Source organism: Haliotis cracherodii, unplaced genomic scaffold (assembly GCF_022045235.1).
Source record: "Haliotis cracherodii isolate W230 unplaced genomic scaffold, xgHalCrac1.p SCAF_17, whole genome shotgun sequence".
In the NCBI taxonomy this organism is placed as follows: Eukaryota; Metazoa; Mollusca; class Gastropoda; order Lepetellida; family Haliotidae; genus Haliotis; species Haliotis cracherodii.
This window is the reverse complement of record NW_027266272.1, coordinates 19,847,644-19,872,415: the sequence shown is the minus strand read 5'-3', so window position 1 is coordinate 19,872,415 and position 24,772 is coordinate 19,847,644. Positions and strand designations below refer to the sequence as shown.

Here is a 24,772-nt window from a genome sequence, read left to right as displayed (position 1 = left end):
GTTCGTTATAACCGTAGTTTGCTGTATATACAGCAAATGGTTTGGACCAAAAAAACAGTTCGTTACATCTGCCAGTTCGCTATAAGCGTGTTCGTTATAAATATAGTTTACTATAGTAAATAACTAAGGGTCACAGCTTGGTCTGTCCGTGCTTTGGTACAGTGTCCGTCTTTTGTAATTAAGGATTGCTGATTGACGCCTAAAGGGACATGCCACCTGTCATACATGTTAAGTCTCAGCTTCATTATAGATAGATAAGCATAAAGGTCAATCAGGTAAAGTCAATTTACTCATGACCATTCAAAATGTAATTGTATAATATTCATTGCATATATTGTCCAATCAGAATGCAGTACGAACTTCTGTAAATGCATTCATTTTGTATAACCCTTTATAGTGAGTGAGTGAGTGAGTTGGGTTTAACGCCGCTTTTAACATTATTCCAGTTATATCACGGCGTGTCAGCTTAATGTGGGAGGAAAGCCCGAAGTGATGCAGGTCTAAGACGTTTACCACTTCGGTAAAACCCCCGACTGTAATCCAGGGTTCGAGTGGACTAGCTCACTATAATTTAATCTTAACTTGTTGGTCTAACTTTGACTTCAAACTCACACTGCATTATCTAAAACTAACCTCTCGCGTTAAAAATATGTAAACGTATGTTGCATAGATATGCAAATTGATAGACAGACCACCGTTCCATTTAAATATTTTCATTAGGAGTGGCAAGGTTATCTTTCAAGTATATCCTATATAAGTCACCCCCAGCTTCGTCTCTGTCCCTAGCGTCGTCTACTACTACGGTAAGTTGCAACAATTCAGAGCTCAGTGTGGGGCGGTGGGTAGTCTAGTGGTTAAAGAATTTGATCGTCACACCAAGACCCAGGTTCGATTCCCCACATGGGTACTTTATGTGAAGCCCATTTTGGAGTCCCCAGTTGTGATATTGCTGGAATACTTCTAAAAGCGACATCCCAGATTTTGACTTCAGTCAGGGACAAAACCGTCAGCATGCTTGTATGTATTTTGTACAAGCGTGGAGAACAAATACCGCCACAATACTACAAGAAACCGTACTGTGTACTAACAGACCGCCGTCATATAGCTGGAATATTGCTGAGTGCGGCGTTAAACAACAAACAAACTAACTACGAACGGTTCCCGACATGGGTACAATGTGTGAAGCCCATTTCTGCTGTCCCCTGCCGTGATATGGCTGGAATATTGCGTAAACCCATATTCGCTCACTCACTTGTAACTAGTATACTTTCCTGTGTCATCAAACAAACGTACACTCTTCTGCTTTTTATTCTTACCTATATCCTTATGTAGAAACAATTTGTAAACGAGACGTGTTGTATTTATTCAAAGTATAAGTCATAGACGTTGCCGGACTACTGCTAAAAGCGGCCCACATAATATTCACCCACTCATTCTAATTATATTCATTTGCCCATAACTCAGCATTTAACTGTGTATGCTATTAGCTATCTATTAATCATGAAGTTCAGAAGACTCTTGTATTGATTATTCGGGTCAGACTAACGTGAAACATTCTGACTTTCAGATCAGCAGCCATGAAATTCGCCCTTCTCGTGCTCGTGCTCCTGCCCCTGGTGTACTGTGACTCACTGGTCGACCGTAAGTATCCTAAAACACATCCTCTCATTGGATAATATCTGCTCTCATTGTCTGGCATTACACAACACATGTTCTTATTGGTTGGCGTTATGTAACACATCCGCTCATTGGGTAATATCAAGCAATATCGGCTCTCATTAGCTGGCTTTATGCAACACATGCTTTTATTGGCTAGCGTTATGACATCTGCTCTCATTGTCTGGTGTTAAGCAACACATGATCTTATTGGCTAAATAAATCTTGGTCACAGAAAGTGTTGAAATAACATTCGTTGGTGCATATGTCTCTATTGATAGTGGCTGTTATTCCTTTTTTATGTATCAGGGGTCACGGGTGGTCCAGTCGTCTAAGGCGCCACAATTCGCTGTGCAGAGTTGCGTCCCTTGGGCAGGCCAGAAACCTATGATTGTGGGTTCGAATTCCGGTTCGCCACGATTATGTTTCCAGGTTTGTCAGCACCATCGTGCTCGTGGGTTTCACCTTAGTGATAAACCTCTGAGACCCGCATCACTTCGGGCTTTTCTCCCACCTTAAGCTGACACGCCATCAAAACTGGAATACTGTTAAAAGCGGCGTTAAACTAAATTTACTGCACAGGATGTCAGGATTGCCAAATGATTTAAGGCGCTGCAGCTTGATATGTACAGCTATTTCCCTGAGATGCCAGGATCAGCTGAGGCGTGTTCAGGAGGGCGACCGCGCGAGACTACAGTGAGGCAATATAACGCCTTTCTGAACGGGAGGCCCGTACTCGCTCTCGCGGCACAGCATCCAAAATGGCGTCACCGGGAATCAAAACAGCCCTGTCCACAAGTGTCATAGATTCACACATTTAATTTCATCACAAGTTTGATGGGTTCATACTTTGATGTTCCTGATAACAAAGTGCTTATTTTTATTATTAGTTACATGACCCTGTGCTGGACCAAGTTTGTGCTGGACGCCTCTGAGGCGTGTTCAGGAGGGCGGGCGCTCGCGATATTACGCGAGCGCGCGCTGTTGAACACGGCTTACCGCGCGAGCGCACGCGTGTACTCGCGATCGAACCGGAGAGGTAGTTCGCCTCGTAATCCAAGATGGCGTCGCACATTGAACAAATGTTTGCCTTTGGCGAGAATGGAACCGATGTCAATAGAATATTCTTTTAGATTAGATCTACCATCAAAAAGTTATTTTTGCATGTTCAATATATTGACCCGTGATGATCAGGGAAGACAATAGGTCCTCCGTAAGGATCGAGTAATAAGACTCGCTGACTTGGGTGATGCATGTCATCGTATCCCCATTGCACAGACCGATGCTCATGTCGATTGCTGGATTGACATGTAACTAATAATAAAAATAAACACTTTCTTATCATGAACATCAAAGTATAAACCCTACAAACTTGTGATGAAATTAAATGTGTGAATCCATGACACTTATGGACAGGGCTGTTTTGATTCCCGGTGACGCCATTTTGGATGCTCTGCCGCGAGAGCGAGTACGCGCCTCCCGTTCAGAAAGGCGTGATATTGCCTCACTGTAGTCTCGCGCGGTCGCTCGCCCTCCTGAACACGCCTCAGCTGATGTCTTACTTTGTATATGTATGACACTTTACCGCTTGGACCAATTGCATGTCTAAAATTTGGAACATTTTGTCCATGTGTATTTTCATGAGACTTCTATATTTAGTAGTTATGGTTGAGTTGTGCTTCTATTCAGAGTTCAAGCACCTGTTTGACTTGGGAGAGCTGAAGAGTGTTGTCCAGAAAATCGCTGACACCGTCGGATCCGACGCCAGCGAGACTGCCTGTGAGACCGAGTGCGTCGCCATTCTGCACAGCAATACACTTCTTACCACCGGTTGCGATCTCATCTGCAAATCGTGAGTGAATCTCTTCATTAGGGGTAGCCCAGTGGTAAAAGCGTTCGCTCGTCACGCCGAAAACCCGGGTTCGATTCCCGACATGGGTACAATTTGTGAAGCCGATTTCAAGTGCTCTCCTCCGCGATATTGCTGGAATATTGCTAAAAGCGGCGTAAAACCATACTCACTCACTCCCTCATTACGAGTGGTGGGGTAGCCTAGAGGATAAAGCGTTCGCCAGTCACGGGGTTTCGATTCCCCTTACGGGTACGATGTATGAAGCCTTTTTCAGATGTCCCCTGTCGTGATATTGCTGAAATAGTGATAAAAACATAAAATCCTACTCAATCTTTACAATACTTAATATATCATTGTGATCATTCTCGGTCCCATTTCTCTTGTTGAGTCCCCAGTGAAGTTGGAAATATTCTCCAGCAGCCTATCGTATGTCGCTTGTCGTAGAGGCGACATAATGGATAGCTAGGATTGGTATCTCGCTCTGGGCGTAGCTCATGATATCAATCACTGGTTTGTCTTGTTCAGACTCGAAAAAAACCGCTTTCAAATATCCGGAAGTGCTGATTGCGGCGTTAAAGCACAATAATAAATCTTGTTTCATGTGTCAGAAAGTTTTGAAATTGATTAGCCTTAAATGCAGTTGATATTACAGCACATTGATCTTATTGCTTTATCGCTGTGCAGAGTTGCGTCCCTTGGGCATGCCAGAAACCTATGATTCTGGGTTCGAATCTCGGTTCGCCCCGATTATGTTTCTAGGTTTGTCAGTACTATACCCGTGCTTGTTGGTTACACCGAAGTCGCAAACGTCTGAGACCTTCATCACTTTGGGCTTTCCTCCCACCTTGGGCTGACACGCCATGATATAACTGGAATAATGTTAAAGCGGCGTTATACCCAACTCACTCACTCACTCGTATTGCTTTACTCAACATGGGTATAATGTGTGAATCCCACTCTGACGCCCACTGCCATGACATCACTATATTTTCAGTTAGCGTAAGACCAAATGTTTTTTCACACACTTATGTGATATAAGACTTCATATATATATATTTACAATTTATATCATTTTGATTCCAGACTACAGTCTCTTGTCCAGCGGTTTCAGATCGTCTAAGCAGATTGATATGCAAAGTTAGAAATAAACGTATTTTTCGACATCAGAATATTGTCGTTTTTCATGAAGCAAAAGCACCGACCTCAAGAAATATTCCTTCGTTTCCAAATAAATCGTGTGTTTTTGACCTTTCACAAATGTTTACAACGCTGCTTTAAGTTTAAAGTAACCATAACAATCAAGAATTCTATAAAATGTTGAACATTTTAAAAATGTATTCTGCTTTTCCATTTTTTTAAATTGAAATATTTCCGCGGAGATAATTATCAACTAAGTAATGACAATACATTTACATATAATCAGTTGATATTCAGAGACAATGATCGCCTTTCTCTCAAAAGTCCTCTTCTTTGCACATTTTGAGATAATATATTTCTTGTTGTTGCCCTATTGGGATTCCTGGGGATTCCTGGTTAGAATTGTTCCCCAGGATCGGGTGGTCAGGCCCGGTGACTTGATTAATTGGTGTCACCATACCCTGATGACGTGGATCGATGCGCGGAATATCGATCACTGGATTGTCTAGTCCAGACTCGATTATTTACAGGCCGCCGTCACATAGATGGAATATTGCTGAGTGTCGCTTTACAGAAAAACACAACAGAAAATAAACAAACGATGTGATCTATATTCAAAGGTTAATGCATTTTTTGCATCAAAACACACTAACAATTACGTGAGTCTGATGTGAAATCAAGCTTACCGTCGCGTTCAGGACTATTTCTTGACGTGCACGTGGGACTTTTTGTACTCGTCCGTCGGTTTTATAGCGATAAACCACCGAGATACCATGCCGCAGTCTAACATGAATACCCCACTCAGTCACAGTTTTCTGTCTTAGAGCCGACCGGACCGCCTCCGTGGTCTAGTGGTAGGGCGTCCGCCCGGAGAGCGGATGGTCCGGGTTTTGATCCCAGGCCGCGTCATACCAAAAGACGTAAAAAGGTGGTACTTGTTGTTACCCTGTGTGGCGCTCGGCATTTATGGGCTAAAACAAGGACTGGTCGGCTCGGAGTCTGTATACTGTGTCTGAGTTGGGTATTCATGTTAAACTGGTATCTCAGTGTGCTTAACGTTTTTGGTATGATACGGCCAAGGGGTCGAATCACCGACCTACCCCTTTCTGGGCAGACGCTGTATCCACTGGACCAGGGATGCATGCATTAGTGAGACATTCAATGGGTGGAGGGGTTATGACACTGAAACCTTTACCTCCACACACTAGTACGTGTTGATGTGAGGCACCCGATGACTTTGAAACCGGTGACAGAATGTATGATTTGGCCATGCTTACCGAGCTTTGAAACGTTTATTTACGTGTAATTCTATCAAACGACTTGTAGGGAATTCTGGCATCGACATGTCACACCGACCTCTTTATCGTCTAATGATCACCAGCACGTATGTCCACGGGAGCGTAGTCAATTTCATCGTCATGACCTGCACGTGCACAACATGCGTACATCCCCTGTATCACGGCGTGTCAGCTTAATGTGGGAGGAAAGCCCGAAGTGATGCAGGTCTCGGACGTTTACCACTTCGGTGAAACCCACGAGCACGGGTATGATGCTGACAAACCTAGAAACATAATCGGGGCGAACCGGAATTCGAACCCACAATCATAGGTTTCTTGCGTGCCCAAGGGACGCAACTCTGCACAGCGAATAGCGGCGCCTTAGACGACTGGGCCACCGTGCCCCCTCTCTACCTGTCACAAACCAAATATGTTTGCCTTAATTCTGTGCACCGCCTACTTGTCATAAACGCGTTTTATAAGTCAGTTCAACTTATCGTGGCCTACCAGGAGAGTATTTAGAACGATCGAGACTTGGTTGCTGCGACTGTGTGGCCAGGCTCCCCTTCGAAGTATATTTAGTGGCTCTGTTTCCGAAAGTGTGCATGAATTATTGCGTGACCCGATCACTCAAACTAAATATTATGGACACAATGTATACTAAAACTACACGGCAGTTTGATTTTGTAGCCAAAACATACGAGATGTGAACACACTCTGTCCAGGCAAATTCGAATATTTTATTTTACTTCTTCAGTACAATTAACATTAAATTTTTTGAAGAACATTCTTCTTTTAACAGAACAGTGAATAAAAGCGACAAAAAAACTTCCATATTCAATATGAATCACTGTCAAATAGTGATGATACCGGGTGTTCGCGAAGAGGTGAGCATATCCAACCTCACTGTCGGCTCCCGTTAGAAAAATATAAACGTCAAGGCCTGGGAACAACCAGTCTCGATTATCCATCGAAGCTGAAGCAAGTCAACTACTCACCTGAAAAAACAAGGGAACATATAGCACAAGTCAGATAGGGAATTTCATCACACGTTATTTTTGTCAAAGAAGCGTTACATTTTGAAATGTCCTCCACATTTCTACAATAAAAACTTTTGAAGGCTTTACTGTGGCCTTGAATGTTGCAACCCTGATCAAACAACCTCAGGACATGCTGGTCTGCTGGTAGATCCATGAAACCAAACCATGTTGATACGGGAGGTGTGAGTGTCCCACTGTAAATAAAAACGACAAAGCAATTTCCATATTTATGACAAATCTCTGCTAAAAGCAGAGTCGATTGTACAATTACGACTATATCATGAACATGTGTTTATGAATGACCATCAAATACTAAATCCAGAGATTCAAATAGTGGCACTGTTTGACTTCTTGTGTTCTTGTCTGCTAACAACTATGCGCTTGAACTATCATTTGTGTAAGTAATTCTATTATTTTTTAAAAAATGTAAATGTTGATCGTTGCAAACGCCATGCATATTTGCACACACAATAGTAGGAATATTTTAGTAATGCCTATGTATAGTGACATAACGTTAACCATATTCATTAATATTAACACGTAACTGGATTGCCGCCTTTTTCGGTTTTGTCTGTTAAATAAACACATTTGTTTTGTTAGTTATTTTTAAAAAATGTAGGTTATAGGTAATAAATAAAATACCACAGTCTTTCTCGTTGGATACCATTTTTATGAAACTCTTTAATTTCCTACTGTACCTAGAACGGTATGTTACGAGATCTCGTGTGATATGCTCCATAGTAATTGTACATGCTATTGGCCTTGAAGATCGGAATTGTGATGGCCTCTGTAAAAGACATTTACATAATATTGTTAAATAACAACCACCTGTTTCTCAATAGTACTGGCCTACTGAATGTAAGATTGGAACGGTGAAATGTTCGCTGAATATATTCCAGGGTTTGAGCAGTGTTGTGCAGTATAATTAAATCGTGACTTGTTGGTCACGCTGCATTATCTAAAGCTGACATCCCCCGCTAAAAATATGTAAACGTGTGTTGCATAGATAGGCAAATTGTAAGCCAGACCACCGTACCATTTTAATATTTGCATTAGGATGGGCAAGGTTATCGTGAAGGTGAATCCTATATAAGTCACCCCAGCTTCGTCTCTGTCTCTAGCGTCGTCTTCTACTACGGTAAGTTGCATCAATTCAGAGCTCAGTGTGGGGCGATGGGTAGTCTAGTGGTTAAAGCGTTCGATCGTCACACCGAAGACCCAGGTTAGATTCCCAACACGGGTACAATGTGTGAAGCCATTTCTGGGGTTCCCGGTTGTGATACTGCTGGCATACTGCTAAAAGCGGCGTAAAATCATATTCACCCACTCATTCTAATTATATCTACTTGTCCACAACATCTGACTGTGTATGCTATTAGCTATCTATTAATTATGAAGTAAGAGGAGTCTTGCATTGATTTTTCGGGTAAGGCAAATGTGAAACATTCTGACTTTCAGATCCGCAGCCATGAAACTCGCCCTTCTCGTGCTCGTGCTCCTGCCCCTGGTGTACTGTGACACACTGCTCGACCGTAAGTATCCTAAAACACATCCTCTCATTGGATAATATCTGCTCTTATTGTCTGGCATTACGCAGCACATGTTCTTATTGGTTGGCGTTATGTAACACATCCGCTCATTGGGTAATATCAAACAATACCTGCTCTCATTTTCTGGCTTTATGCAACACATGCTTTTATTGGCTAGCGTTATGTAATACGGCCCCTCGTTCTCTGGCATTACGCAACACGTGCTCTTATTTGTTGGTGTCATGTTACACATCCTCTCATTGGGTCATATCAAACAATACCTGGTCTCGTTGGATGAAGCACATCCTCTCATTGGCTGGCGTTATGCGACACATCCTTTCATTGGCTGCCGTTATGTAACTCATGCTTCGTCGTTCCCGTGCTCCTTCCCCCCGGCTTACTAGATCTTCATCGACAGCAAGTTTCATAAATCACACATCCCCTAATTGGCTACCATCAAACAACATGCGCACATTGGTTACTGTTACTTAATGCTTCCGCTTATTGCCTAACATGACATTCGTCCTCGTCGTCCTCGTGGCTTACCGTTAGAACACATCCTTTCGCTGGATAACATAAAAAAACTGCTGCTTTTGGGTGGATTTTTACAAATATAAAACGTCAACGCCAGAGAATAAACGGTCCGCCGAAACAGATTCCATTGGGCGTAAAGGAAACAAAAGCGACGGAAATATGTGAATGGATCACTTAAAATGAGCGACGACTAAAGGCTTTTGCTGAAAGGTAACGCATGTCCAGCAACCGCCACACACGCACGCACGCACGCACGCACGCACAAAAAAGTCCGCACAAAGACGTTGGGCCTGCTTGGCGACATATAGTCTTCTTGGCTAGTGCAACGATTGTTCTCATTGGTTAGTAACGGCAATACCTGCTCTGGTGTTATGTAACGTATGCACTCATTGGCTAGCTAGTGTTACGAAGCGTATGCTCCCACAAGTTATTGTTTTGCAATGTTTGCACTTATTGGCTAACTTGGAAGCCTCTCTCTGACTAATGTAATGTTATTCCTGCTCTGTTGAAAAGGCTGATTTCGTTAAGTATTTTTTTAGCATTACGTAACACCTCATGCGCATGACTAGTATTATCACCAAGACACTTTCCCACCTTACTTTGTGCTTCTTGAACAATTACCTTGTCCATGTTTACTAGTTATGGTTGAGTTATGCTTATATTCAGAGTTCAAGAAACTGTTTGATTTGGGGGAGCTGAAGACTGTTGTCCAGAAGATCGCTGACACCGTCGGATCTGACCCCGTCGAGACTGCCTGTGAGGCTGAGTGCACCACTATTCTGCTAAACAATGCACTTCTTACCAGCGGCTGCGATCTCATCTGCAGATCGTGAGTGGATTCTTTCATTAGGGGTGAAGGGGTAGCCTAGTGGTTAAAGCGTTCGCTCGTCACGGGGGTTCGATTCCCCACACGGGTAGGCCCGTGAAGACGCCGGGGTAGAATAGGTCTTCAGCAACCCATACTTGCCGTAAAAGGTGACCATGCTTGTCGTAAAAGGCGACTAACGGGATCGGGTGGTCAGGCTCGCTGACTTGGTTGATACATGTCATCGATCCCAATTGCGTGGATCGATGCTCATGATATTTATCACTTGATTGTCTGGTCCAGACTAGATTATTTACAGACCGCTGTCATATAGCTGTAATATTGCTGAGTGAGGCGTTAAACAACAAACCAACCAACCAACCAACCCCACACGGGTACGATGTATGAAGCCTTTTTTCTGGTGTCCCCTGTCGTCTTATTGCATGAATATTGCTAAATGCGTAAAACCCAACTCACCATCCAAGTCTTCAATATTTACAACACTTAATGTATCATTTTAATTATTCTCGGCCCCCATTTCTCTTGTTGAGTCCCCCGTGAAGTTGGAATTGATCCCCAGCAGCCTACCGTATGTCGCCTGTCGTAGAGGCGACATAATGGATAGCTTGGGTGGGTATCTCGCTCTGGGCGTTGCTCATGACATCAATCACTGGTTTGTCTTGCCCAGACTCGAAAAAAACCGCTTTCAAATATCTGGAAGGGCTGATTGCGTCGTTAAAGCACAATAATAAATCTTGTTTCATGTGTCAAAGTTATGGAATTGATATACCTTAACGCAGTTGTTATTATTTTACACAACATGGGCATCATGTGTGAATCCCACTTTGACGTCCACTGCCATGACATAAGTGGATTTTCAATTAACGTAAGACCAAAAGACTTTATATGTTTTTATTCATACTTTATATGTTTTTAATTCCAGATTCCAGTCTCTTGTCCAACGGTTTCAGATCGCCTAGGCAGATTGATATGCAAAGCTACAAATAAACATAGTTGTCGATATCAGTACAGTGTCGTTTTTCATAAAGCAAATGCGCCTAACTCATGAGATGTCCATTCGTTTCCAAATAAATCGTATGCTTTTGGCCTTCAATAAATGTTAACCTGAAGACAAGGCTGCTACCCTATTGATCAAGAACTCTTTAAAATGTTGATCATTTTAAAAATGTATTCCGCCATTCACATCTATTTAATTGAATTATTTCCACGGAGATAATTATCAACTTAGTAATGACAATTCATTTACATATAATCAGTTTGACGAGATTGATAAACATTCCAGGTGTAGGAATACATACTGTGGCGAGACATGAATCAGGTGATTGTTTAATTTATGCACATAACTTGACACGCCTACACAGTCAGTAGCCAATCAACGGAGAGTATGATCAAACAATGTTCATTGGACCTGTCAATCCAGGCAAGAGGCGAGAAGAGCTGCAAAAGTCAGACTGTAACGAACCGGAAGAAATATGTCCGGGAGAAGGCGGCTGTTTTCAAATGACAAGGTCAGTTACCGCCAGATTCAAACATTACTTCCCTGAAAACGGGAAAACACAGTTTGAAAAATGCTTGTTAGAAATGAAACCCGAGGACATGAAAGTTGTGGAACCGAGGCGAGCGGGGAAAAAAACAGGCGACCGAGCATGCACGTTTCATTCCTTCTCGGCCTTCGAAGGGTAGTTTGGACAATGAATATGCATGAATGTCGCTAGATGTCCTGTGCACGACGATACACGTGAGCTGTAAGGGAATTCCCTCGACTGTAATAGTAGGATTCCCCGGCTTCCGCAGTAATTAAAGTAGTGCGCCTCGGTGGGCGTGGCTTATTTTTTGAAATTCATTGGCACACTCCGGCGCAGTGGTGACTCAGCATAACACCACTGCCACAGGCTAATTTGCATATCACGTGACCGGACTTTTCTCTTGTTTGTAAACAAACGCGCTTTTTCAGAAATCAGTATAGGACGGATCAAAGCAAGTATTTGGGGCGCTTTACGTGTTGTTTTGCATAATTATATAGATATACTACTACAACCGCGACAGTAAGTTGCATGACAATATATATTTATACATCAAAGTGACCGTATCGCTAGCTCTCCGTTGGGCTTCGATGACAGCACGTGGAGCCGTACAACCAATGTAAACAAAGGATAACTACACAAAAACAAGTAGATGTTCACGTATGAGGATAATTTCTTATTGAACCGTAACCTTTCTTTGACATTTGTTTATGAAAATGTGTAGACTTGTCAAACATGAAACGGATGAAAAGCATATGCAATATCTTGAATTGACTGTGAAAGATGTGACGAATCGTCACATGCCGCTGGCCTGTACTGGCCTGATACTAAGCTGGCTGGCTGCCGGCCGCAAGGAACTCTGGGTAGGAGAGTGATTCAATGGGAAATGAATGCAATAACACGTGACCAATTGAGGTTATCAGAATGCAGGAATTTCAATGAACACAACAGAACTTTAATTATTGTGCAATATAACAGTAGCAGCATAGTAATCCGCACAAGGACATTTACCCACATGAATATACAAATGTACAAATGATTTAAATTACAGCTAATTAAATTGACTTTCACTCTGTGTGAGTTCATTGGAGTAGGAACCTTTATAAAGTATATATGAACGTCGGAGCTTGCGAAGTGCCGTATATCGTGTAAACTTCAAATTAAAAAAAATATTTACGATTTGACAAACTTAACGAATATTAAAATTCATCAACACTGGTTACGTTTACAAAAATGTCTCCAGCTGGAAGTTGCAAGCTGGTAAACACGGATTCTAACCAAGTCCAGTCCTCTTTGACATAGTGACTGAGTTGGATTTAACCCCGCTTTTAACAGTATTCCAGTTATATCACTGCGTGTCAGCTTAATGTGGGAGGAAAGCCCGAAGTGATGCAGGTCTCAGAAGTTTACCACTTCGGTGACAAACCTAGAAACATAAACGGGGCGAACCGGGATTCGAACCCACAACCATAGATTTTGGCCTGCCAAAGGGACGCAACCCAGCACAGCGAATCGCGGCGCCTTAGACGACTGGGCCACCCGTGCCCCTCTTTGACTTAGAATGCATGACTTGGTGGAGTTACTTTCCACAGTAAATGAATGGATTAAAATCAGTCATTTTTATCGTTACTAAGTAATTATTTTTTTGTATAATTATAGTTACTTGTGTTGTGCTAGCTTGTTTAACATGGCAAGATGACGGGATCAGGTATAACTCAAATCGGCGCTCTTACATTGAGGTACTGTCGGAAATTATAGAAAAAGCTTTTCCGGTTTTATTTATAATACGAATCATAGGGCTATGAAAATAGCATATATACTGACGGCAAAAAGAAACTTAACCATTTTAAAAATGAAAGTTGAAACTAAATCAATGCAAAACACATCGTCCAAATACAACAATGCTCCATGTGGAAAGCAGAAAGTCAACTGCAGTCCTTTGTTTTCGTAGAAAATGCGAAAAAGTGAAAAAATACGTGCAGCTTGGGCAGCCGAAACTACCCGGGCAATATGAGGGTATATAAAAGATACGGACGGCATATCAGACACTTACACTGATAAACAGAAAACACCTTGGAAATACCACGACTGACCCCCGAACAACACGAGCGGGCCCTGGGTATGATACAGATGGGAGCCGCCAATGCCCACATTGCTAGAACGTGTGTTTGCTCCCGGGTTGCTGTAACTAACATCATGCATCGTTAAAGACAGACACCAGACAGGCCAAGAACAGATAGACCCAAGGTAACTACGCACAATGAAGACCGGCCCTTGCGTAATTTGCATCTCCGAAATCGATTCCTGATAGTGACGTCAATGCTTTAGGACATATCGTACGGTCAGGCGACACACGGCTCAAAGAGTGAGTGAGTGAGTGAGTATGGTATAACGCCGCTTTAAGCAATATTCCAACAATATCAAGGCGGGGGACACCAGAAATGGGCTTTACACATTGTACCCATGTAGGGAATCGAACCCGGGTCTTCGGCGTGACGAGCGAACGCTTTAACCCATAGGCTATCCCGCCGCCCCTCACGGCTCAAAGGGCTTACAGATCTTACAGAGGACAGTTAATGACCGCGCAACATCGTCGTTAGCAGCGACGTGACTGGCAGAGGGTCGTCTTTACTGATGAAAGCCGGTCCGGTCTGTTCAGAGCTGATGGAAGACAGTGTGTTTACCACCGAAGGGGAGAACGAACGGCGACATGTTGCATTCAGGAGGTCGTGTCGTATGGTGGAGGGGGTGTTATGGTGTGGGGGAGGAATTTGTGGGCAGGTCATCGTTAACGGAAATCAGAAATCGTTACATGGCTGACATTCTTCGTCCGATTGTCCTTCCATTTCCACAACAGCTGCCACGTGGTGTCCTTTATCATCATGACAACGCAAGACCCCATACAGCCCGAATCGTACAGAACAACCTTGCAGCCAACAACATCAAAGTGTCCCCAGACATGTCCCCCATAGAACACCTCTGGGATGACTGGATCGTCATGTTCGACAACGACCACGTCCCCAAGCCAACCGACAAGGACTGACCCAGTCGCCACAAGGAGAATGGCGACGTATCTCACGCTAGGGGGTACACGCTTTTAATGTGACGTGTCCATGAACTTCAGCGATTTTAGGTGTGTGTGCCCTTTGTCAATCTCAAATCGGGCAACTGTCATGTCAATATCGAATGCTGCAGGACTGTCATTTTAAATAATAATTTCGTTGAGATTTTGATCTTTTCAATACATTGAATTCATTTTGTGTTTTTTAAACTACAGTGGTTTAAAACTATGGAAAACATTCTTTTGACCGCCACTTTCTCTAAATAACGCAAATCTAGCTCATCTCTCCTTTCCTAATTAACACTGTGATTGGCCCAAAACAAGGTACTTTTACAGGTAAAATGATGATAAACGTGTGTTGTCAGGCAAGTATGAAACGGACCATAGCCTGAGGTGATGACCTCACACCTGAGTTGGTCTCCAAATATTGTTGTTACTGTACTTCATTGAGATATGCGTTGACGGGGAGAGAAATTAGGAATATTTGCTTGAAAAAAACCCGATTGAATAGTAAAAGCTATAAAGCTGGATGAGTATTGGGAGGTGTGTTTTTTTTATCAAGTATAACGTTTACTGTTCTGCAGATACTCAGCTGTTGACGTATCTGAATCTGTGCTATCATCCAAAGGTATGTTAACATGTACAACAAGGTTGATTTTAACGCCAGAACTAACAACATGTGTGACCATCTACAACTTGATAAACATATCATTGATGAACACAAAATGGACTTGATGGATATTAAAAATGACATTGACCCTGAATGAGTTTGGGTTGAATTAAACCTTCCCCGTCAAAGGTGCTTACAGGATATGGAAGGAAGTAGAGTATATAGCACTGAAGATATTGATAGTGTGGAGATCCCTTTAAAGGAAATAACACGTCTGGATGAGACTTAATTGAAAACGATTATCTAATCAATGCTGAACAATGTTTGATTCCACTTGTCTGTGTTCTTTAATTTAGTTTTAGGCAGATAGTTGGCTTAAAGAGTTTATTAAACCGATTTACAAGAGGTGGTGAGCTGAAATGGGGTTTAACGTCGCGTTAAATGGGGTTTAATGGTGTTACATAGTTAAGTGCATGCGCGCGCGCGTGCGTGCGTGCGTGCGTGCGTGCGTGCGTGCGTGTGTGTGTGTGTGTGTGTGTGTGTGTGTGTGTGTGTGTGTGTGTTTGCTTGTACTTGTACATATTTACAAAATTTTAAATGTACTCGTTCAATTTATAACAGGTTAACAGTGCCCCATATTTCACTACCATACTTCATAGTGGATGTAACAAGAAAATCACATAATTGCCACCACAATCTAGGTGTAAAATCACACTTCTTTGTATAATGTAAGAAGTTGTTCATAGCTTTCAATCCCCTTCTTGCAAATGTTTTTGTGTCACCTTGAATTTTCCAAAACAAGTAATTGTTGAACCTAGGTAATGAAGTGTGTCGGTTGTCTCCAACCGTTGACCAATGTACTCCCAATATTCATAATGCCTTATTTTACCCACTTGACGAAACAACGCTGTTTTAGTTTTCGCAACATAAACTTGAAGCCCCCAATCACGACAATACTCATATAAACTATCAAATAATGATTGGGGCCTCTGTGGTGAATCTGACAGTTATATCATATCATCTGCAAATAATATCAAACATAATTTAATATAATCTATAAACAATCCACTTTTAATATTTTTTTCTAAATTCTCAATAAATAATGAGAAAAATATCGGTGACATAACTTCACCTTGTTTGATGCCCTTTCCAATAAGAAAATAATCTGATGCACAATCATTATACTTTAGACACCATCTTTCAACCTCATGCATACTTTGTATTACCTTCCACATTCTACCACGCACTCCTTGTCTAATCATTTTATACATGCCGTTTCTTTAAATACTGTCAAAAGCTTTGGTGAGGTCTACAAATATACGATAGTCTATTGGAATGATATATGTTTGTGCACCAAAAATTGTTAAAACCAAATATTGCATTAATGGTTTGATAACCGTGCTTGAAACCATACTGGGCATCAGATATAACATTGTACTTTTCGGCCCATTCAGCAAGCCTATTGGGGGTACAGATGTGAAGAGCTTGGAAAAGCCACCGTTAAATAATGCTATCCCTCTCTAATTATTAAGGTCTTTTAGATCTTCTTTCTTATGAGAGGGCACGGGTGGCCCAGTCATCTGAGGCGCCGCGATTCGCTGTGCAGAGTTGCGCCCCTTGTGCGTCCCAAAAACCTATGATTCTGGGTTCGAATCCCGGTTCGCCCCAATTATATTGTTAGGTTTGTGAGCACCATACACGTACTCGTGAGTTTCACCGAAGTGGTAAACGTCTTAGACCTGCATCACTTCGGTCTTTCTTCCCACATGAAGCTGACACTACGCGATATAACTTGAATACTGTTAAAAGGGGCGTTAAACCCAACTCACTCACTCACTCTTTTCTAATGAATTGGAATAACACTTCCTTCAGTCTATACTCTCGTAAACACACCAAGTGTGAATATTTTATTTCACAGTATCGTTATGTTCGGCATAAGTAAATCACAGCCACATTTAAAACATTCATGTAGAACATTGTCAGCTCCACAAGATTTGTTATATTCTAAGACCAGACATGGCACCCTTCACCTCTTGTTCTGTTATATCACCTCAAGCTCAGGGTATATCATATCATTATAAGACTCTAGATGGTTGTTTATCACATCATCCACGTTGTTACCTAGAGTACAGTACTGTTGAGAGATGAATATAGATCTTTAAAATATGTCATAAAGTCATCACAAGTTGGTATGTTATCCAAACGTCTTTTTCATGATTTAATATATTTCCAAAATTCTCATGGTCTGTTGTTCTATGGTTTTCTACTGGTATTTTTTCTTTTCTCAAAAGGCCCTTTTTATACCAGTTAATATTTCTTAATGAAAACCATATATTGCTGATAAACTCCCATGGATTTATATTGTTAAAAAAACACTTAGGACTTACTGAATTGTTAGCCTGTATATATTTTGTACATAATGGCTGGTTTCAAAGGTAGAGGAATTCTTTAAAGATCAATATCTACAAATCTGGCGCAGTTCTACTATGCAAACTTCAGAGGCTTTGTACTTCAAACAATTCTAAGAAACTTTATCTTTTGAAAACTATCTCTCAGTATCATTATATTATTTGTCACATCTAGAAAATATTGGGTATATATATTTTCTTTTCCTGAATGTCACATGAGAAGGAAATATTCAACTACCATAGTTTTGAATTGTGCACATGGACGATCAGATATGGTTTTATAACAATCAAATAACTAATTCCCTTCCACTGATTTACCAACCTGAACTAGATATGAAGGAGACCAGTGACACCGCCTCATCTGTTTCATATTTAGATCTATGCATAAAGATTCAGAGTGACAAAACACTCTCCACAAGACTGTATGACAAGAGGGATGACTTCAACTTTCCCTTCATGTCCTGGAATGTTCCTGCAACTCCAGCCCTTGGTGTCTACATTTCACAACTTTTGAGGAATAATCGAGAATGATCTTTCTAAGATTTCAAATAGCGTCATACAGCTTTTGCTTCCCAGTTGTTTGATCAGGGTAATAACACCCAAGGCCTCAGTAAAGCTTTCAAAAGGTTTTTGGTAGACATGTGGAGACATTTCCAAATTTGACGCATCACAGACAAAAATGATGTCCGGAGCAATTCCCTATTTTGACTTGTAACATATGTTCCCGGGTTTTTTTTTCATGCGAACAATTGACTTGCCTTTAGATGTGTTTGTGACGGATGCCACCGTTCAAGCAGGATAAGCCCACCTTTTTGCGATCACCTGCTATCATCACAATTTGATAGTGATTCTTAACCACGTGCTCATGATATAGACGGAATCGTACAAACAACTCTGTTTTTTTTTAAGAATATGGGGGCCACGCGGGCCCAGTCGTCTAAGACGCGGCGATACGCTGTGCAGAGTTGCGTCCCTTGGGCACGTCTAAAACATATGGTCGTGGGTTCGAATCCCGGTTTTGCTCGTGGGTTTCACCGACGTGGTAAACGACAGAGGTCTGCATCACTTCGGGCTTCCTCCCACATTAAGCTAACACGATGTGATATACCTGGAATAAAGCGGCGTTAAACCCAACTCACTCACTCACTCACTCATGTAAAGGGTTTTGTCGCGTTTATGTCCATGTATTTTGAAACAACCATGACTCAATTTGTTTCCTTCAGTTTGATTTGTCGTAGGCGGTTTTGGGGTGAAACCCAGTTAATGCAGAAACCACACCCTCCGGCTTATTACTGTTGAGGATGCCTTCATGCATACAAAGTGACATTACTCCATAAATAAGATTTGTGAGTCTGGAAAGTTGGTTTATTGTACGATTTCCCTTGAAATGTGACCTTCGGGATTTCACTATAAATCCCACATAATGTGAGACTTCAAGACAACCTGCTTTTCTGTGGAACAAGCCAAGCTGATCAATTTTGCAGGAATAAGTAAACTGTCTGCGTGTCTTTCCTTTTAGTTTCAGAAAATAAGCAGAAATTGTTTCCATGTGATCAGAATAAAATATGTATCTAGAAATACCTCTTGTGTGAGATGACAATCGTCTCATGAATTTGGAAAAGGAATTGTCGCGTTTATTTATATTGAAAACCTATTTCAGAGTTTCTGATCTTCTCCCTTATTAGTCCACGATCATGAGTATGGCGCTGTCAAACCAAGGATGATAATCAAAACAAATCTGGCATTCATTTTCTCGATTATAGGTTTCTGGCACACACAAAGAACGCAACTCTACACAGCGAATTCCGGACCTTAGACGAATGGCCACTCACGCCTCTTCCCTTCGGTCCGGTGAAGATTTCGGGTTAGAACTGGTCTTCAGCAAACCATGCTTGTCGTAATTATAAGAGACGACTAACGGGATCGGGTGGTCAGGCTCATTGACTTGGTTGATGCATATCATCGTATCCCAATAGCGTGGATCGATGCGCATGATGTCAATCAGTGGATTGTCTGGTCAAGTCTCAATTATTTACAGACCACCGTCATATAGCTGGAATATTGCTGAGTGCGGCGTTAGACAACAAACAACGACTGCTGAACTAATTCTCGCCCCTTCGTTTTAGAGACAACGAGATATTATTTTAACTGGTCATCTGTTATCATGCATTCACATGTTATTCTCCAAATAGAACTGATATCTGACAACTGACAAAATGAAAACCTGTCACATCTTTATTCCGTTCAAAGGGACAACTGAACATTCGCCAAGTTTTAACGAAGATGGAACATGTGGACGAGCTGTTGGAATCTGAAAAATAAGTGTCATTTTCTTGCAATCCATCAGTTTTCTTAGGATACTATTTTCCAGATATGTTTATTTTCCTTGGGTATTTTGTAAGATAATGAAAAAGCAAATAGCCCAAATGTATTATTTCATTTCGCAAAGGACTTTTTTCATCTTTAGTCTTTAATATTAAACCGTGTGGGGTTAACTATTTTTCATTATTCCATTTGCCAGATATTTGAATTTCAAATTTGGAGTTTCAATGTTACCTACATCTTGCTGCAAATGTCAGCCTTTATTTAAGCATAGTAAACCCCCGGTATAAGCATCTGTGTTCCTTGATAGACTATTGTGAATGCTACCAGAATACATAAGTGAGTTACTTACGATTTGCACACGAGTGGACACGAATGGACTAAAATGATATGCCCAGTAAGTGCCACGTGACAGGCACCCTCACACGCATGCTCGGTCGCGTCAGTTCCCACGGCATGGACAATCTTCGTGACAACACTTTTCAGCTCATTCACATTGAACAGGTGCTTGAACGCTGGAACAATTCAGGAGCAATAGACTGCTGTACTAATTCTATGAAAAATATCTGAACATCAATGAAAATTCAATAGAGTTAACTTTGGTTTTATTTCATCCTATAACATGTGGAGTATTGCATCGACTGGGTCTCGAAAACACTCTCCCTTTGTGGTATCCACTGGCCATTACAGTTGCGTCCCTTAGGCATACCAGAATCCTATGATTGTGGTTTTGAATACTAAATTGGCATTGGTCATCATCCATGAAGATTTGCCAGTTTCAAAGACATTGATTACTTCCGGTTTTCCTCCCACATCAAGCTGACACGCTGTGATTTGACTGAAATACTGTTCAAAGCGTTGTTTTGTGAATATGGAAAGGATTTTGTCGCTTTGCGCCAAACAAACTCACTCAACCCAAGATGATAAGCTTGAACATTAAATCATATGGCTATAGGCGTTTCAAATAATCTGCAGTGAAGATGCTATCAAGATGCCAAATGCAAAGTATCACCTTACTGCCACCATCTTCGAGTGTGAGTCACTTGTCATATATGTTACACCCAATCTTTGCAACTGCCAATTGCGTGCTTTGGGCAATACAGCTTGCCCAATGCACGCAATGTGCCAACAGTTATGTGCTAATTGCATGCAATGGGCCAAAGTAGTGGATGAAAACTAATTATCCAAATATTTCACAATATGGGCAAGCAGCTTCCTCATTTCACACAATGGGCATGTTATTGCTCTGCCAAAAGCACGCCTTTGAAATTGGTATTGTTTTACATGTTTTGTAATGATCAGTTGCACATATTGGGTGTCACATACTCATTTTGGCTGCTTGATCGATGTAACTTATTAATCTTTTACCAACATTATAGCTAAGCAACACAAGTGAATGAAGAATCACAGGATATGTTATAAAAAGCCCCAAAGACGTAGAACCACTCACTGTCAAGGATGTTACCACACGCCAGTGGGAGGAGGATGAGAACGAGAAGAGCGGCCTTCATTTTGGTACAGTCCTGAAACGAATAGCGCCGCTCCTGCTTTAGATAAGTAAAACAAACACCGACGTTCTCGGGGTCAGACTGGGCCCTAGAAGCTCAAAACTGTCGTCAGAGGTCAGAAACATGAACATGAGGTGATCACAATCTGCCACCTGGCTGATGGTGTGTCTCGTGTTCGAATCATTGTTCGGTATTTCAATTTCCGTAAATTATCTACGGATTGGATCATTCGTGACCAACTCGTGTTATTCCGGAATAAGCCGAATAGCGGTTCAGGTAACGGAAAGGGGCGAGGGGTGACGAATGGGATTGGATTGGATTGAAAAACAAGCCGTACCACAAATAGAAATACTACTCCAGTAAAACATACAATTACAGTAGCAATAAGACAAGTGCATCAACACGGTGGCAAACTCTTTGTTCGCCAAATCATATTTAAAATACAAAATAAATTCTCCAAAATATTTAAACAAGATATTCAAACGAATTATTTCGAAATTTGTAAAAAGAAACCTCGATCAAACATTCAACACGCTGCAAGGACACTGTCGTATAAATATCAGCATTTGATGCTTTCAGAAATGTTAAATGGAAAATTATACTCGTTCATTATTCGTTCTCTAGTTCTACTTTTATATGTTTCGCTCTGGTTTTGCCTCATATGCGGTTACTTCCCGTATGGAATTCATAAACTCTGTTAGAGCCCCTTGGAATAAGCATGGTAGATTATTCAGGGTCCCCCTTTAATTCTTGTCACACATTTTATTACACATTTAAGGGTTTTGTTTAAAGTAACACTGAACAACATATTGAGAATGTGTGAAACCAGAGTCCATATAATCTATTTCATGGACTCTGGTGGAACACATATGCCAAAGACCCTTGAAGATCCGGGTTAGAATAGGTCTTCAGCAACCCATGCTTGACGTAACAGGCGACTATGCTTGACGTATGAGGCGACTATGCTTGTCGTAAGAGGCGACTAACGGGATCGGGTGGAAAGGCTCTCTGACTCGGTTGATGCATGTCATTTTATCCTAATTGTGTAGATCGATGCTCTTGATGTTAATCACTGGATTGTCTTGTCAAGACTCGATTATAGACCGCCGTCATATAGCTGGAATATTGCTGAGTGCGGCGTTAAACAACAAACTAACAAACATATACCAAAAAAAAGAAGAAATGTCACAGACAATTGTAGACAAAATCAGAAATGCATGAATTTCTTATACAGTTACCCTTAAACCCCACTGTCCCTATTACAAAAAGACCACTTGTATATAATACTAGTGGATATGATGGATATGTGTCGGTTGCCAGGAATAAGCTACATGAACTGTTGAGTGATAAGTTGTAAAATATACTTTGTTTTCTCATATTTCATCATGATAAGTGGCTCTTGGAACGCCGCAAATTGTTCTTAAAGCATCTAAGTGAAGCTTTCTAATATTTTACTCTGATCTATCCCATATATGACTACAATTATCAAAATCTGGATAAGATTAAATATTAATGTCAATCATCATACAGTACAGTAAACCATACAATACCTACCTTGAAGTGAAGAATGTCGAAAGGGATCTGAACACCTTAAGCTTTATATTGTTTCTTTATCTAAGTGTGTTACAGTGACAATCCTATGCTTCCTGAAAAAAGGTGCGGCCAGTTGGGCAGGAATTCGGTCGTGATATACAGCATATGTTTTTTTTATATAATCTTTGATTTGCGTTTAAAAGTCCGAAGTTCATTGAACGTGTGTTTATGGATCCCTATCAAAACGTGATGATACCAAATGTTCGCGAATAAATGAGCGTGTCCTGCCCAAGCGATTTCATCTGCATCAAACACATACAAAGGCAAGTCAAATGTTTACTTGAAAAAACACGGGAACATATGGTACAAGTGAAAATACATAGTTTATATTTTCGCAAATTTAAATAATTAAATGTTGTCGAAGCGTATACCAAAAGAATTGGACCAAAAGAGAAGATGATAGAATTTAAATCTCTTTCAGAGTTTGTTAAGTCAGAGCGTGAGGTTGTCATTGGGTGTGTGCACACACTGAAAAAGAGGAACAGAATTGAAATTAACCCATTCTGGTTGCCCTACATGAAAAGTTTGTAGTTGTTCCTAAGGCCTCAAATAACCTAACCATTATATGTAAGCATCACTACAGTATTTGTTTGATCAAAGAACTTGGAAGATGTGACATATCAAATAATACTACACAGAAAGCCAGTCTGATCACTGACGAAGATATCTGCCAAAACCACGCATCAGCACAATGATCTTTTGACTAGACAAGTCCGTTCCTCTTTTGTACTGGATTCCAAATTTCATAAAAAAATATGCACAAGGAGAGATATAGTGCTGGGTCCAGCAAATGTATCACCAAATCCCTGTCTCAGAGATTAACCATCATCCTTAATACAATCAAGGAAGGACTTTTTCCCTATTTATCAGACGACTGACTGTTTCTGTACGCCGGAGAGTTTTTGCGTGTCTTGTAAGCCTGTGACGTGTCCTTGAACTTCAGCGATTTTAGATTACGATGACAGCTTGTTTTTGCTACCCAATCTCAAATCGGGCAACTGTCATGCCAATATCGGATGTTGTATGACTGTCATTTTACATGTTGAATTCGTTGAAATTTTGATAATTCCAATACGTTTTACTTTGTGCATCAATCTTTTGTGGTTTTATAAACAAGAGTGATTTAAAACTGTGGTAAAGTTTCTTTTGGTCGTCACTTTCTCTAAATAACGCAAATCTAGCTAATCTTTTCTATCCTTATTGATGCTGTGATTAGTAAAATGATGACGTGTGTTGGCATGCAGGTATGAAACGGCCTATAGCCTGAGGTGATGACTTCACACCTTAGTTGTTCTTCAAATATTACTGCTATTGTACTTTTTGAGATATGCGTTGACGAGGGGTAGCAATTAAGAATATTTGCTAGGAAAATAAGAGGGAGTAGTTAAAAGCTATAAAGCCGGATGAGTATTTGGAGTTTTTTTCATATCAAGTATAACATTTGCTGTTCTGCAGCTACTCAGCTGATGACGTATCTGTATCTGTACTATCATCCAAAGGTATGGTAACTTGTACAACAAGGTTGATTTTAACGCCAGAACTAACAACATGTGTGACCATCTACCAATTGATAAACATATCATTGATGAATTCAAAATGGACTTGACAGATATTAAAAATGACATTGACCCTGAATGTGTTTTGGTTGAATTAAACCTTCCACATGGAAGGTGCTTACAGGATATGGAAGGAAATAGAGGAATATTGAAAACAATTATCTGATCAATGCTGAACGATGTTTGATTCCACATGTTAGTGTGTACTTTAATTTAGTTTTAAACAGATAGTTGGCTTAAAGAGTTTATTTAACCGATTTACAAGAGGTGATGAGGTGTTGAGGTGAATGGGGATTAACGTTTCGTTACATTGGGATTAATGGGGTTATATAGTTACGTG

General features: G+C 41.0%; 3 protein-coding genes across 6 annotated transcripts; 2 read left to right on the top strand and 1 right to left on the bottom strand.

Annotated features, from left to right (window-relative positions):
• Positions 1-730: 730 nt before the first annotated feature.
• LOC139464502 (uncharacterized) lies at positions 731-4,671 on the top strand. The gene is made up of 4 exons (XM_071246027.1): positions 731-803; positions 1,568-1,641; positions 3,346-3,508; positions 4,592-4,671. Exons 2-4 carry the CDS (start codon positions 1,578-1,580, stop codon positions 4,626-4,628), a joined length of 264 nt encoding a protein of 87 aa, XP_071102128.1. The 5' UTR covers positions 731-803; positions 1,568-1,577; the 3' UTR covers positions 4,629-4,671.
• A 1,969-nt stretch (positions 4,672-6,640) lies between these two features.
• LOC139464945 (uncharacterized) lies at positions 6,641-22,924 on the bottom strand. Of its 4 annotated transcripts, none has more exons than XM_071246569.1 (5): positions 22,838-22,924; positions 21,226-21,298; positions 20,128-20,290; positions 7,050-7,156; positions 6,641-6,920 (listed from the first exon to the last, which is right to left on the bottom strand). In XM_071246569.1, exons 2-5 carry the CDS (start codon positions 21,284-21,286, stop codon positions 6,913-6,915), a joined length of 339 nt encoding a protein of 112 aa, XP_071102670.1. In that variant the 5' UTR covers positions 21,287-21,298; positions 22,838-22,924; the 3' UTR covers positions 6,641-6,912. The 4 variants fall into 4 exon arrangements, with proteins under 4 accessions (XP_071102670.1, XP_071102671.1, XP_071102673.1 ...); XM_071246570.1 differs by having other exon boundaries at positions 7,085-7,156; XM_071246572.1 differs by lacking the exon at positions 7,050-7,156.
• On the top strand, positions 8,005-10,856 carry LOC139464946 (uncharacterized). Its single transcript, XM_071246574.1, has 4 exons — positions 8,005-8,100; positions 8,421-8,494; positions 9,692-9,854; positions 10,774-10,856. The coding sequence occupies exons 2-4, from the start codon at positions 8,431-8,433 to the stop codon at positions 10,808-10,810; spliced, it is 264 nt and encodes an 87-aa protein (XP_071102675.1). The 5' UTR covers positions 8,005-8,100; positions 8,421-8,430; the 3' UTR covers positions 10,811-10,856.
• Positions 22,925-24,772: the final 1,848 nt, after the last annotated feature.

Excerpts from the sequence above, each read along its gene's own strand:
- LOC139464502 (XM_071246027.1), top strand. The coding sequence starts at position 1,578 with ATGAAATTCGCCCTTCTCGTGCTCGTGCTCCTGCCCCTGGTGTACTGT. Across the intron at positions 1,642-3,345 it reads CTGTGACTCACTGGTCGACC|AGTTCAAGCACCTGTTTGAC; the intron begins GTAAGTATCCTA and ends GCTTCTATTCAG. Across the intron at positions 3,509-4,591 it reads TGCGATCTCATCTGCAAATC|ACTACAGTCTCTTGTCCAGC; the intron begins GTGAGTGAATCT and ends TTTTGATTCCAG.
- LOC139464946 (XM_071246574.1), top strand. The coding sequence starts at position 8,431 with ATGAAACTCGCCCTTCTCGTGCTCGTGCTCCTGCCCCTGGTGTACTGT. Across the intron at positions 8,495-9,691 it reads CTGTGACACACTGCTCGACC|AGTTCAAGAAACTGTTTGAT; the intron begins GTAAGTATCCTA and ends GCTTATATTCAG. Across the intron at positions 9,855-10,773 it reads TGCGATCTCATCTGCAGATC|ATTCCAGTCTCTTGTCCAAC; the intron begins GTGAGTGGATTC and ends TTTTAATTCCAG.
- LOC139464945 (XM_071246569.1), bottom strand. The coding sequence starts at position 21,286 with ATGAAGGCCGCTCTTCTCGTTCTCATCCTCCTCCCACTGGCGTGTGGT. Across the intron at positions 20,291-21,225 it reads GTGTGGTAACATCCTTGACA|CGTTCAAGCACCTGTTCAAT; the intron begins GTGAGTGGTTCT and ends GAATTGTTCCAG. Across the intron at positions 7,157-20,127 it reads TGTCCACTCGTGTGCAAATC|TGGGACACTCACACCTCCCG; the intron begins GTAAGTAACTCA and ends TTTTATTTACAG.